This window comes from Channa argus, chromosome 8, assembly GCF_033026475.1.
Source record: "Channa argus isolate prfri chromosome 8, Channa argus male v1.0, whole genome shotgun sequence".
Lineage (NCBI taxonomy): Eukaryota > Metazoa > Chordata > Actinopteri > Anabantiformes > Channidae > Channa > Channa argus.
This window is the reverse complement of record NC_090204.1, coordinates 10,590,259-10,606,228: the sequence shown is the minus strand read 5'-3', so window position 1 is coordinate 10,606,228 and position 15,970 is coordinate 10,590,259. Positions and strand designations below refer to the sequence as shown.

Here is a 15,970-nt window from a genome sequence, read left to right as displayed (position 1 = left end):
TCAGACTTGGGACAGGCACCAAGGTTGCCTTTGATGGGAGGGCAGACCTGGTGGGGTGGGATTCAATGTCAGCTGGAATTTATTTATTATTATTATTCTAATCTCCTCATAGGCTGATGTGTGTTCAACATGTAGGTCAGTGTTGTTTAGAACAGTTTAAACTAATCTAAGGATAAAAACTAAACTAATTTTGTTTTTTTTTCTTAAATTTCCATATGTAAAAAAAATACTTTTTGCTAGTAAGTTTTGCTCATGACCTCCACTTAATTCAAGCATATCTTTAGTTATTGTTTTGTGTATGGTCTAAGAGTTTTAAACATGTATTTTATTTATTTATTTATTTATTGAAACTAACCTATTTTTTTTAAGTTTCCATATTACTTAATTTGGACTACTTTGTTTTTTCTAAATGTGTTAGGAGTAGTGGTAGTTTAAAATAAACAACTGCAAATCTTCTAAGACAGAGCTTAGTGTAACTACCTTCATTGTCATCTGTATGGCTTCATGCTTGCAAGATGACCTTGAGATTATAAACCTTAGAGGATGTTTTTGGTTCACATCCTTATCTTGCACAGCATTGTCATTCCTGGATGTCAAGGTACCCTGCCCTGCCTTCTGATTACCTGGATCAGGTGTATTCAGTGAATCAGAAGCTGGAAGATACCATCTCTAATGTGGGTCAAGTGGGCGAAGACAGTGTAAATTGGTATCTTTCAGCTCCGGATTCATTGAACACACCGGATCGAAGTAATGAGCAATAGGTGGTGGTCCTGCCCACTGGGGAGGAAGTTATTTAAACAGAGTAAATTCAACAAGATGATTGCTTGTTCTGCACATGCACCTAAGATCATTGTCAGGGATTACTTAAAAACATTTTCTTATGGAAAAAATTCACAATGTCTTGTGTTCTGAACAAATGCAGATGAACTTTTAACTTAGATATTTTTAAGTAAATGTACAAACTCGATTTTTAATTTTTAATAATACAGATTTAATTATCCTACATTTACATCATCTCTCTTTTTTTTTATTTTTTTAAAGTACACATAGTCTCATGTTTCCCATATAAACACTGAAATAGTATTTATCTGTGGGATCGCTTGATAAACTGATATTGATTAACTGCAACATATTTAGGTTTCTTGAAACTTTATGTTTGGGAAAGGTTTGCAGTTCTCATGTCTCTTGAATAATACTGGGTATTATCTTCTACTCCAGTACATTATTGGAGTACAAATAGCGCCACCTGAGCGCCACCTACAGACCATATACTATTATCAAATGCCATCCCGCTGGACAAGAGATGAGCAATCGCCGCAACAGTGACAAACTCACGCGATAGAGTCTGACGCTTTCAATGTCTACATCTGTACAGGTAACCTCGGCCGATGCCTGATGACAACCTTCATCTCAGCTGGATTGTTGTTAAACATTTGAAGTGCAGAGTCATGGGGAATAATAATCTATCTGTGATGAAGTAATTTAAAAGTAAAAATCAAGTTTTCTCTTCAGTCAGAGTCCGGAGTCAGTAACAAGAAAGAAACCCTGGAACATGTTGGGTTTTGTTTCTCGCAGATACTGTATACAATAGAACAATCCCCCTAAGGTGTAGGTCACTTATAGTTTACATTATCATCCCTCTTTCAAATGGATGTTATTTTTTACATTATAAGTAATAAAGTTAGACATTTTATGTTTTTTAACTAGCCACATTTTTCGAATTATATATAATAAATTCTGCTTTACCATCACCATTTAAAGGACTAAGCACTCATTCTCTATAGTGGTCTTAGTCTACAAATTTAGAATGGTTTCTTTAAAAATTTATCAAAGCTTCCTCCAGGAAGCAACACTGTCTGGCCACATTCTGGGTCGATGGAGATCAAAAGACAGCATTGGTCCTAAATGCAATTCTATCCTGAGGTGGCACCAGTAAGGCTATTTTAGGCCAAGCCCTGTGGCTGGCTTAAAGCTTAACAAAGAGGTTTGAGTTAGAAATTAGTCATTTAGAAAGTCACCTAAAACTTTTTGAAAGAAACATCTGTTTTCCCTTTAACCCTTATTTGCAGCTCACCTTCACCACATGCATCGGTCTGATCTTGTGCTCAGTTTATTATATTTCAAAAAGCAATATAGTTGCATTTAAGCAAAGTTTTGCTATAGATTTTGACTTTATTCACATTGCAAAGAATTTTTTCTTGATGACTTGTTTTGATTTACTACCTCATTAAGTCCCTGCAGATACATTATGGTTTTAAGCTGCAATAAAAATCTTACCAATTGGACTATTAGGGTTAATTTAAATGTTGTATGTTGTAAGATTTTATTAGCCAAAAGAGACTCAACTGGTGTAATATGAACAAATTGCCTTCATGGAAGTTTGAAAATATTTCTCCTTATGACAAAATATAATTATGCATTGCCATTTGCAGAAATATGTTTGTATTATTATTTGATGCAAAACTTAACAATGCCTGTTGTCAACAGTGTAGTGTGACTGTGTGATGTTGGTATGTGTGAGTGTGTGTGTGTGTGTGTGTGTGTGCCTGTTGTGACACCACAGAGACACCTGTTCCAGTCTGCCATTCAGCAGTGATGGCGACGATGCAGGGCTTTAACACGCTCCAACGACATGACAGCTCAGACAGCATGGATGTTAATCTCTTCTAACTTCTCTCAGCCTAATTAAATCTTCCAGGGCAACACACGTGCGCGCACACACACACACACAGTGGTGAATTTCACAAAATTATAATCAAACAAACTGCCATTGGGCCAGTTCTCCAGATTGTTCAAAGTTACGCACAGCGAGGACCAATTTAAGCCTCCGCGCGTGTGTGTGCAGGTCTGTTTGTGTGTGTGTGTTTGTGAGAGAGAGAGAAACAGATAGAAATCCAAATAATGTTTATTGCTCAGAAACACAAGGTTTTTTGCTCCTGCTGTCAGTAGTTTGTAGATTGAGGGTTAATTTCAACAATGTAACAGCAACAACATCGCAATTGTAGTATAAATAAAACTCACTGAACATGTCTGTCGGTGGATGTGAATATCTAAATCGAGAACTTCCATTGGGCACGGTAGGTAATTTGCATGCAACTCTTCAAATTTGTCACGATTGACAAAATACACCAGTTGATGACTAGGTATTCAATCTACTGAACACAGAGTATCTTATAAGTCTTCCAAATTGTTGTAGATGACAAAAAAAAAAGATTCACTCAAATTAACTGCCAACTCCCTCTGTAGTTTCTATAGTTGTATGTTGGTGTGCATTCAATCTAAACAATTTTTAAACATGTTAGCATGAAAACTTAACATAAATGTTTTTGGTGGAGGTTTTGCAAAAGATTCTGTCAGCCAACACCACACTGATGCACTGCTCCTCTTAACCTACATTAACATAAACTGTGCCATATTAGTCCAAACACCAGGGTGAATCTAGAGTCACAAAAGTGGACTTTAACCTGTCAAAAGTTTTGTGGTCATGTGAACTCTGTTGCCAACCATTTGGCTGTGGCATACCAAATGTGTGGTTAGCCGTTTGCCAGTATTGTGCCATCTCCAAGTGTCCTTCTAGTTTTTCTGGTGTTTCCCATATCGCCGGCATTAACCTGACCCCCATTTGGTGAGTGTAATGTGATTGGTTGTTCATTTTAGCGAGTCAGTGCTCAAGATAAGATATTACTAAGAATAATACAATTTAGTCTCATGGTATTACAGAACATGCATGCTCGCTGGCTGATGTGTTTGCGATGTGTTTAAGTTCTAATTGTTGGTCTAGTCAACAGGCAACAGGAGGCCACAGGCTGATTCACAAACAGCTTTTGAAACATTTTGAAATCTTTAGGATTAGGATTGAGCATCTCTCACACATAGAGAGAGAAATACTAAAAACTGCATAGTTGTCTATATTTTTTTAGTATTACATTATTGGTCATGTTAAGAAAAAAAAACATCTGCAAATATGAATTTTAGCATATGTTTTATTTGGACTGTTAAGGCAGATGAAAAAGATAAGGAAAACATTAGCTGAAAGTTTTCAGGATGAGAAGCTCCTGGAGAAAACAGACACCTAACCTCAACCTGTTACCTGTTACTGAAGGAACAAAGAAAAGTACTACCTTGTGCCTTTTCTCGGTTTGACTGTTTCTCTATTTGATTGTTGTTCACTCTTGTATTGTGTATCATTCAGCCTATGATTCACCCTTCTTTTCCTTCACCTTGCCTGTGTCTCTGTCATCTGTTCAGTATCCCTCTGAGTTAAACAGGCTGAACAAATAGATTACAAAGAGTGGGTAGAGTGAAGCTAAGGAGGAAGACAATCTGAATTTGTTGTGGATAAAGAATGAGGAAAGAGGCTGTGCAGTCAAAGAAAGCCAGTGGAGTCAGAGTAAGGCTGTATTTGCCTCAGGGGAAAAGGCTGAAAAGTAGCTCACGCAACAGATGTGCAGGGCAGTAAAGTGTAATTGAAATGCCAGCAGCAATGGTCTTATCTCCCTGCTACAGGAGCCTGCTGCCAGTCTCAACATCAGTTAGATGTCATTTTACCTAAGTCAGAATCAGCCTGCCACAATCCGCAATCCCCATTCCTCTGATGCTCGGGAGGAGAAAAAGGGAGAAAGGGATGAGGGGGAGGGAGATGAGAAAGAAAATGAGGGAAAGATGGGTGGGGGGCTGTAATAGGATTTCAGTAGCACCCAGTTAACTTCCACCACCTGGACTTAGTTAGTAATTTGATATGCCCCATCAATAGGATTCATTTACCTCACAGCAATATTACCATCTGCATTTGTGTATATATGTATATGTGTGTATATATAAATACATATATATATATATATATATATATATATATATATATATATATATATATATATATATATATATATATATGTATATATATATATATATATATATATATATATATATATATATATATATATATATATATATATATATAGATAGATAGATAGATAGATAGATAGATATAGATATAGATATAGATAGATAGATAGATATCTATATCTATAACTATATATCTATATAGATATAGATATAGATATAGATAGAAATAGATAGATAGATAGATACACATACACACACATTATTTTACTTTATTTTTTCTTTTTTACCTCCACATTTTCCCACTTGTCCCGATGCTAATTATATGTAAAGCAGGTAGGAAGAGGGAGAGATGGGCTTTTTCTCAATATTTTAGCTAAGTTAAAAGCCCTTTTTACAGGGTGGAGGGTAGGTGGAAAGCCAGACACTTGCTGTCCCCTGCACTCCAGGCAAAGCTTAATGTTTTGGCCAGGCAGCATCCCTCTGGGCAGAACTGTAATGTCCTCCCAGATTAGAGGATGGCACTCCTTGGAGCTGCTGCTTTTTTACCAGTAAATTTGTTACTGCAACATGGGATCATCTGCAGAACGTTAAAGCTGCCTTATCTGCCCAGTGTAGCATTAATGTGTTGTGATTTTGTCTGTTGATAGTGTTATCCACAGTGGAGATTAGGAACTTCTACTTTTTTTTTTCTTCAGTTTTAGATTTAAGTCTTATGCCTCTGTCAGTTATAACTCGCATTTTACCTAATTTAAACTATGGCCAAGTATTAAAGGTGCCCTGTTTTCTTATTAAAAAAGGTTATGTTTATATTTCGTGTTAATAACCTGAAGGCAGTCTGAATACCTTTGAGGCCTGATAAACACATTAAATGCCCTTTTTCCCTTAAATTAATAAATTACTTGATATGAATGATAGTGTGAAGCCTGCTCAGCAATGTGTACATGTTCCTCACGTGCTTGTGTGCTGTAGAATGCAAACACAGTCGAGACAGACTCATGAAAACCTCTCACCTTACTTCTACTACTACTTCTCACCTTACCACAGAGTCAATAACTCTGCTAGGTAGATTGCTGCTGGTTTTAACGTGGTTTCAATGTTTTTCAATGTCTTTCAGAGAGTCATTTTCAATGTAGTCAACTTCTCCAAGACCAAGAGCCTGTACAGAGATGGCATGTCTCCAGTAGTGAAATCTACCAGCAGGCCAAAGTGGTAAGTAGGCAAGCACAACAGTGGCTCAGTGATTTTTTGTGCTTTATTGTAAGCGGGAATACTTTGCACTTAAATTAGATGCTATATAAATGTTTAGCCTGCACTGTGGGAGGTACAGTATTTGTAGATTTATGCAACTTTTAAAATCTTTTCTGCCTGCCTATTGGAAGATACACATTCTTTTACCTCTCTCTCTAGCTTACGCACACTCTAAAGACTGATCCTTTAAATTTCCAGAGTGAGTGCATCTGGGTGCATTAGCATGTGGTCCATTGGTTGCCAGTATGACGGCTGTCTGATGTAATAAAGCTTGACTGATGGATGCAGAAGGGTTTGCGTGTGTGGATGAAAAGGTGTGGCAAGTGAGGGAATGGGGCTGGCACAGTGGGGTTGGGCACGGCGTCTGCCAAGCAGGCTGGTGTATCCAGCAGGACGAGGAGTGAGAACAGTGTAGCGTGATGAAGTGCTGCCGTCCAAAAGGAGCCCTGACATCTGTCATTAGTTGATGGAGGGCATCCGTAGAAACGCCAGGCATCTGCCACCCTGAGCTGTTTGCGTCTGCTAGCCTAGCCCATGCAACGACCATACCATAGCATGCAGGTCACAGGCTAATGGGAAGAGACAATGGGCATGACACCGTTGCTAGAAAAAGATGAACTGCTGTCTATGATACAGCCCAGTGTAACACGATGCAGTTCTGCACAGCTGCCTCACTCTCTCTGTTTTGATTCCATGTGGTGTAGTTTGTAATTTTGCGCTCAGTTTCTCTGTTGTGCTTGTGGCTTTCTCGCAGTGCCAGAGCCTCTACTATTGTCTTTTCTGCCAACCAGTGATGCTGACAAGAATTTAAATTAATGTTATTTCTCATCTGAGCATCAGTATATCTCTCTTCTTTATGTATTGTGTATGTAGTAATAGTTTAACACAGTTGTTCATACAATGAACAATTCAACTGGCATTTTCTGCGAGGTCATCATTATCCTAGGTTATCCTAGGTAATTTCTGAAGCGTTAATCTTTACAGCAGCCTTGTTGGGTCATTTAGGTTTCAAATCTTTAATACTTAAAACTCTAGTTATGCAACACTGGCCATGTTTATGTTTCAATAGGTGAATCTCCTGAGGCCCAATTCTATTTACCTTACCAAGGTTTCACTCTTTAAACACTCCTCTCAGCACTATGCCATCTAAGAGGCATCATGTCTCATGCACTTGTAGAGCTATTTTCAACGGTTTGGGGCTTCCAAGCCTATGACTGACATTGTTTGTGTCCCCACAAAGTGGTCAAGATGCTTTTAACACAACCTCCTCTCTTTGACTTTCCATGAGCACAACAAAGCACAGACAGCTCCTAAAGTAGCAATCTTCTTTTTGACAGATACAGATATGGAATAAATAAAAAGGTAGAGCATGGAGAGCTTTACCTGTCTGATCCAAACTCACATAAGACAGGATAAAGAAGGTACAGAGAAAGAGAGGGAGAGACACAGAGAGAAACAAGAGGGAGAAGAAAAACAAAGTACAAGAAAGAGAGATTACTGAGACAGGTAGACAGGGAGTAGAGAACAAGTGAGAGAGTGAGTGGGAAAAGATTGCTCCCCCACACCCCACCACCCACTACCCTATATCTGTATTTATCAAAAGGATCGTCAGTATTAGCCCAGGAGTTGAAGCCTTTATCTCCCTTTGCAGGTGCCTCATGTCCTGGGGCCCCAGCATCGTTTGATACTGGAGGCTGCAGGGTTTGGCTGGCCTCACTGAGAGACAACTAACTGCTACAGGTGGAAGGATCAATCCTCTATCCCTTCCGTTATTTCTTACTCTATGACTCCTCCAGCCAAGAGACATCAGGGCTAGCAGAGAACTGCATTTACTGTTTCATCAGGCAATAAAAACAACAGTTTACATGTTTGATAAATAATAAAATAATGGATAAACTAATTAAAAGACACCACACTGCTTGGCTTTAATGGTTTTAATTCATTCAGAAATCAAAAACTTTATTTGAGAAAGGAGTGAGCATGTTTATTAGACAGTGGAAAGAGTGTAAAGCATATTTTCCTGTACTAGTCTGTCAAACCACACTGCCACTTGTTACACTGCTAGAGCAAAAAATTCCTAAAATCCTTATTTTTCTAAACTAAGCTAATAGAGCGTAATGTAATACAGCTGTTGGAGGCCAGAATGCAGTCATGTGGGATAATGGCCAGCATGGCTGCATGAGACTGCATCAACCAGCAGATGCTTCATAGAGAATCCCATTTGGGGCAGTGCAGAAGAACATGGCATGAAGATATAGTGTATCACCATTATCACAGTTCTGCTACTAAGAACTATTGTAATTATTGATTACTTTGCAGACTATTTTCTAAATCAGTTCATTATTCAGTCTATGTAATGTTATATTAGCCTTCAAACTCTTGGAGCCCAATGTGATGTCTTCAAAATGCTTCTTTTTCCCAACCAAAAGATCAAAACCCAATGAAATTCAGTTCAGACGATATAAATAAGAGAAAGGCACAGAACCTTTATGATCCTGTACCTCTATGCTTTGCTTGAAGAATTATGTGAAAGAATTAATTAATCATTTAAGATTAGGTTAATTGTTTTAACTCTGCTACACATCCGATTTGTGATGGAAAGACCATCATGAATAAATAATAAATAAATAAATAAATAACTTTATCACATTTACGTTGGCATTTTTTCACTGTGTAACCTGTGTAAGCAAAATATTGTTAAATAAAGGGGGATTCCAGGGAATTTTATATATAAATCTGAAATCATTGTCACTTTAACCTCACAATTTAAAATACATGTCCTCAAATAATTTATAGCTCATTAGACCTGTGATTTATATCATGTTAGTAATGTTCTGATGTGTGCTGTCTCCTTTAATTAACTTTTCACTTCTTTGTCAGTCAGTGGGTGTGTAGACAAAAATAGCTACACCTCTAACTGAGCTAACAGATGAACAGTCAGACATGGAGGGAATGGGTTGCCAACCATTGCTTCTAAAGTTAGAACCAGCCAACCCTGATCAAGGTTAAATGCTTTTCCATGTTTTTTGTTTTTTTTTTTGCTTTTATAGGAAGCAACAGAAACTGAGGAATACTTTTCCAGCAGTTGTGCTCAGCTCCAGGTCAGATAGACAGTAAGTCAGTCATTCAGTCAGGGCAATTTTGCTTTTCTTAGAAAATCCTTCCTGTAAGCGAGTGACGCTACAGCATAGTGAAATTCTGTTTGGAGATGTCTGCCTATCCATTGGAGTGCATGTTAGCAGTAATTGTTCTGTCAATCAGCACAGCTTTGGCCAGCTTGCCACTTGTTAAGCCCTGGCAGAGGGTGAGGCGTGTAAAGAGGTGAAGCGGGTTGAGGGGAAAAGAAAGGATACCTCCAGTGCTCTCTGTGTCACTGCTTGCTCACCCTAGTCTGTCTTTGTATTTTTTCCTCCTGATGACTAATTTCCTGCCTATTTGTTTCCCTGTGTTCTCTTCCTTTTCCTTCTTTTATTTAAATATTTGCAGTCGTCCTGTTTTTTTCTCCTTTCTTTTTTTTCCCGTGTATTCAGTTTTAGGCCTCTGAATCTTATACTGCTTTTTCCACCGTTTAACCTAATTATTGAGTGTCAGGGCGGTTGGGACAGTGAAGACAAGCTTGGAAACACTTTATATCACAAATGTAGTTTTGCTTTGTTTGTGTTGTTTCTGGTCATTCAAAAATAATTACTGTATTCGTTATATATGTAGCTTTCCCTTTGGTCTTCATTAATACTGATAAATGCTCAGCACCAGCTAGTTCCTAACTGTGTTATGATCGGTTATGAAGAGGAGAAATAATGTCCCAGGCTCCTATTTTACTGACAAAAACGTTTGTTTATTTATGGTATTGTTGATTGAGTGTTATTAGAAATTTAGACAATGACACTTATGGAATTAAAGAGAAATCTACAGAAGTAGAATTGCGGACAAGATCATATTGTGCACCTTTTAAGTTCTGCAGTATGACATAAATTACACTTGTCAGCTTTATAAAGAAGACTCCTGTGTAGGGCCACACACATCTCCCATACTGTAACAGCTGCACTGCTATCCTGGCCATCTGGGTCCGAACACTGCCAGCGTGTGAGGGAGATGGTCTCTCTCTAGAGGACAGCGTGTCAAGCAGCGAATTGAAGACAGACGGACTGCATAGTTTGTGTCACAACTGCAGCAGACCTCACTGACTCCTCCTCCCGATCAGCGAGTCAGCGTTCTCCTCTTCCCTCTCCTCCCCTGCCACTGTGCCACTTGCACAATTAACCATGTGGCATGCCTTTTAATAATAGACCTTTTAATTGTCGACAAATGAAGAGTGATGTAAAATAGCTGAGAGCTTGTGCTAATTAATCGGGGAATTGAACGCTTGTTAATTAAGGGCAAACAGGACAAGAACCGGCTCGGGTAATTTGAGCAATAAAACCGAGACTAACGATTCATTTCCAAACAGACTCTCTTCATAAAAACATCAAGCAAACCTCTGGTTTGTAGCCCCTGTCTGGTCTGCTACCATCTTAAACCAGACCAGAGTCACATACTGTGGACACAAGATGTAAATGCAATTTCATAGCTTCCAACAGATATGATGCAACAAGACAGACACTTATAGAGAGTTTTAACGTAACTTATCATATTTTGCCATAGCAAGAGTCTCAGTGGTGTAGTAAAATGTCAGGTTTGCTTGTTCATTATTAAAACTTAATATACATAAATGACTAAATTCCCTGTTTGTTAACCTACAGTATATTGCAACCCATTCATGTAGGTATAAAGTGATGACTAATTTCCCTCTTTGCTTGACTCCCTATGGCATACTAGTTAAACTTGAGGATAAGGGAAAGAAACACAACGTAAGCCAAGGATTTACACACTCAATGTCATCCTCAAAAGACCAAAGTAGCATTACAGGGCTTGCAGACACAACACAACTTTTGCTGCTCTGGCCACTAGGTTTACCACACAGCTCTCCATCACACATCATTTGTGCTGTGCTGGCTGCTGGATTCAGAGGAAAATAGGCAGACATTTCAAATTTCAAAAGAGTAGTCACTTTACACATATAGCCTATCTACAAAAAACAAATTGTCCAAACACACAATTATTTGACAGTCTATGGATTTCATATAAGATTCTTGGATTAAAGAAATGTTGTATATGATGTCTCTTCTTTGTCAACATTGTTTGTGTGACAAGGGAGCTGGACAAAATCATTTAATAAAAAGCACGGGAGAAAGTTACCCACATGCACATGCACACACACAATTATCTGACAGTGGTTCATCTGCTGAGAAGAAATGCAGTGATGTATGATTCTGAGTGAATATTTGGAAGAAGAAGAGAATACCTCATGTGCTTTAGCTGTGAGAGAGGTTTAGTAACTCTAGCCAAACTTTTCATTAATGTTTCAGTGCAATTTCTTCCCTTTCCACCTCACTCTAGTGGTCTTTAAATACATGAAACGAGAATGTGATCACTCAGCTCTGTTTTATTACAGTAGATTGAGCGGCATCTTTCTCTTGGTTCCACTTTTTTATTCCTTTCGGGAATCTTTATTCCTCTGGCTGGAAAAACCAGAGAAGGAGACAGATGGGAAAATGAGAGAGAGAGCATGAGAGAATGAGAGAGAGAGCATCCCTCAGATCAATCATCAGAATGTGCAGCTCCCTTGTTCAGAAACCCATTAATATGCTGCCAGAGGAAGTTAAAGAGGATTTTGTGAAAGTAATAATGGGACAAATGTAACAAATAGATTAGTAATCTTCTAGATGAGGATAAGGATGTGCGCATGGTTGTGTGTGTGCTCGTACCACATGTTTGTGCACAGTTTATTGCAGAGTAAGGGCTTGAAAAAAGGAGTTCGAGCAAGGGGTATTGTGACAGAGAGCTTGCTTCTGCCTCTCCATTCAACCTGCAAATGACTTACCTGGACAGTTTTATGTTTGCCTGGAGGAGAATTAAAAAGGCACTTCATTTCCCCTTTTACAGGTTGGGTACGCATGTCAGCACAGCCCTCCCTGAAATTGCTCTAATCTAAATGCTTTTGTCAGGGGAGATTTGGTAGATTGCAGCAGGCAGAGGTACAAATTGGTTGTGTCATCTTATAATGAACTAGGTGAGGCATTACAGTTTTTCTGCAGCCAACAGTCTCTTGATTACTGTACTGTAAGTCAGCATCAGCTTTTAGTGTTGTAGGCTGAATTCAACTTTATTTATATAGCGCCAATTCACAACAAAGTCATCTCAGGGCACTTTATAGAATAAAGTCAAGATTATAAGATATATAAAGAGAACCCAACAATTCCCCCTGGAGCAAGCCATAGGCAACAGTGGAGAGGAAAAACTCCCTTTAACGGAAGAAACCTCCAGCAGAACCAGGCTCAGGGTGGACGGCCATCTGCCTCGACCGGTTGGGGTGAGTGGAAAGGGGAGAGAGAAAAGAACAGAGCAACAAAAAGCAACAACAAAACATTGGGCAGGTTGGTAGGACCAGTAGCTTCACGCTGGAAGACACACAGCTTCAAAGCCGGGGGACACCTGCAGAAAGGGACAGAGAGAAGGGGACAGAGGAGGACAAAGACAACTACGGGAGAGAACACACAGAGTTAATGACATACAGTGGTGACAATTGCGGGATGAGAGGAGAGGAGAGATGGTCAAGAGGAGGAAAGGAGCTCAGTGCATTGGGGGGTGGGTCCCCCAGCAGTCTAAGCCTATGGCAGCATAACTATAACTAACTATATGCTTTATTAAAAATGAAGGTTTTAAGCCTAGACTTAAAAGTAGAGAGGGTGTCTGCTTCCCAAATCTGAACTGGGAGCTGGTTCCACAAGAGAGGAGCTTGATAGCTAAAGGCTCTACCTCCCAGTCATTCACATATTAAAAACATTAGGTGGCTTTTACAGTGAAACAGCCAGCTGGGTCTTAAGACTAAAGGCTAGAATCTTTACACAGCACACACTTAACGATTTTTTTCTGTTGACTGTCAGTGCTGACTGAGCCAGAACGGCACTGACCAGCACTAACTAGGTCCAGTTATCATGACCACATCACATTCATAAACAGCTGTACAGTTGTTAGGTGTGTGCCGAACTTATACTAAGGACTACAAGATGTGAACGTCTGAACTACTTCATAATTTCACTGAAATACGACTTGGCATATCATTTGGACTTTGCATAGTTTATTAAAGATTTTTCCAACAAGGAAAAAAAATCCTAAATTAGGGGTCAACATGCTTAATTTTTAAATGTGAATCTGAGGAAACTTTATTTGAAGACCTCAGCTTCACCCCTCTTTGTTCAGCCAACCCTAAAGTCATGAACATTTCAAATTGTTTTGTCGTAGTAACGCCAGTGTGAAACATACACATAGTTTGGACACATGCTGGATTGACATTGCATATATTGTAGGCAAGCCAGCATGCTGTGCAAAATACTGTGAGGGCTTTGGGTGTTGATGTTTAGCTATAAGCTGTTTCAAGCTTATTGGGTGTGCTCAGCACGGCGGTGACGTGACCCCCTGACTCCACTGAAAGGATTATGGGTATCTCAGCAATTCCACAAAGTGGTGCTATCAGGTGTTTACGGGACATATTAGGACACTCTGTAGGACTGGTTGATATCTGCATTCTGCCAAAGACAGATTCTCTGTGTGTGTGTGCATGTTGGTATGCTCTTTTTCTGCTTGTTTGTTGTCTCTGTCCCACCTATTGCTGATTACCTGGGTCAGGTGTGTTTCACTGAATCAGGAGTGGGTAGGTGAGATTGGGATAGAGTGGAGTGTCAGCATGAGATGCAGATGTACACATAGATGCACACAACCCTCCATAGCTCTCCTGCGCTTTGTCCTAGCTAGCTGTCCTTTTAGCACATCCCTCTATTACTTTGTCTACACATACAAATCAGTGGTTTCACTATGTTTGTGCGTGTGTGGTTGTGTCTCAGACACTTCCATGGGTATATTGCTTGTATGAAATGGGTCTTTTCTCTGTGCTGCTCTAGTGCATCCGGATGTCAGAAATGTGAGTGGAGAAATGGAGTGTGAAGTTTGGGGGATTGAACTGTCTCAAAACTCATGACTCTGATTTAATTACTTGAACACAGTTAAAGTTAGAAGAGGAAAACATATTTGAAGAAAAAATATAGATGGAATAATGATATATTTACTATACTTCTTCTTACCATGTGAATTGATAGCCCACACAATATACATCTAACCATAACATCTAGGATGTGAGGTTTTGTATCAGCACCTAATGCACTAGTTGTGCAAAAAGCTGTATTCTTGTTTATGTCGATTTCGGTCCAACCATCACCTGGTAAATTTGGAGATGAACTATCAACAAAGCTAAGGTAAATATATTTTAAAAAGTTTCTTTATGTTTTTATGCTTTTATTTTAAGCAGATCCACAGGTGGAAACACTATTTCTGTTACTTAATATTTATTTATATTTAGTTTTTTATTTTTTACTCACTAATTTAGCAGCTGGTATCTTCAAAAATGAACTTTAAATAAAGTTTCCTCACATTCACATTTAAAAATTAAGCATGTTGACCCCTAATTTAGGATTTTTTTTCCTTGTTGGAAAAATCTTTAATAAACTATGCAAAGTCCAAATGATATGCCAAGTCGTATTTCAGTGAAATTATGAAGTTGTTCAGACGTTCACATCTTGTAGTCCTTAGTATAAGTTCGGCACACACCTAACAACTGTACAGCTGTTTATGAATGTGATGTGGTCATGATAACGACCTAGTTAGTGCTGGTCAGTGCCGTTCTGGCTCAGTCAGCACTGACAGTCAACAGAAAAAAATCGTTAAGTGTGTGCTGTGTAAAGATTCTAGCCTTTAGTCTTAAGACCCAGCTGGCTGTTTCACTGTAAAAGCCACCTAATGTTTTGAATATTTGAATTATTTTAATGTGGATGAGCAACATTGGGAAATGTTTTGTTGTCATGGCAGCTTTAGCACTAGAGTGTCAGCAATCTTAAACAGATTTTTAATTACAGCGGATTAGAGTCTGTTCACAACTGTATCAGAGTCTGTGTCCTCTGTGAGTCCTCCAGCAGTCAAATGTGTACAGCTAGTGCATTGTGTCAACTTTTCTGTGACCTGCGGTAAGTTTCAGTTCCCAGAGAGCTAACCCCATTACCTTCAAGATAGTTTTATCTGCATTCACATACAGTTCTTATCCTGACCCAGTGACTTGTACAATACTGGAATACACATGAAGAAAAACCTGAGTTTGAGAGCCAGGATAAGGTTCGGGCCTGTTAGATGTATAATAACCAGCCATGGATTTATTAACTTATATTTAGACAGAGGAAGATGAGTAAACATTACCTGGTTTAAGTAGCTGTATATTTTACTTTTGCCTGTCTGCCCAGATGTGCACTCACCACACACAACTTAAGCAAACGCCTCCTGACTTAAGGCAAAGAACTGTTTAAAACCTATCTGCAATTAGCAGAAAATTAGGATTTGTTTGCAACAGGACATATGCACCATCTATTTCTTTGATTAAATCAGGTGCAAATGACAAAAAGCTGCAATATAACCACACACACTGTTATGAATCTGATGTCGATGTGTGTAAGTTAGAAATCAATATTTTGTGACTCATTAATTTTGTATGGCCTAGAATACTGTTCCCACCGCCAAAAGCCAGTCAATTTACCATCCACAACCCAGCATTCAACAAAAAACTCCATTAATACCTATCAGGTTACTTACCACTTTGGGAGTAGTCAGGCAGAAACCAAGGGAACTTCAGAAACAGGCAAAACAGGTCTGGAATGTTGAGAACATATGGCAACTGAAGAACTGAAAGCAGCCAGGTTATAGTAAATAGGTCAGAGAAAAATGATTAGGTTTTTAACGG

At 38.9% G+C, this 15,970-nt stretch overlaps 1 protein-coding gene across 1 annotated transcript in view; it reads left to right on the top strand.

Moving 5' to 3' along the window:
- The window catches only part of agbl4 (AGBL carboxypeptidase 4), a 268,727-nt gene that overhangs the window by 105,584 nt on the left and 147,173 nt on the right, over nucleotides 1-15,970 (top strand). The window contains exon 4 of the mRNA XM_067512201.1: nucleotides 5,960-6,054. Within this exon, the coding sequence (XP_067368302.1) occupies nucleotides 5,960-6,054 (95 nt within the window). The remainder of the gene's footprint in view (nucleotides 1-5,959; nucleotides 6,055-15,970) is intronic.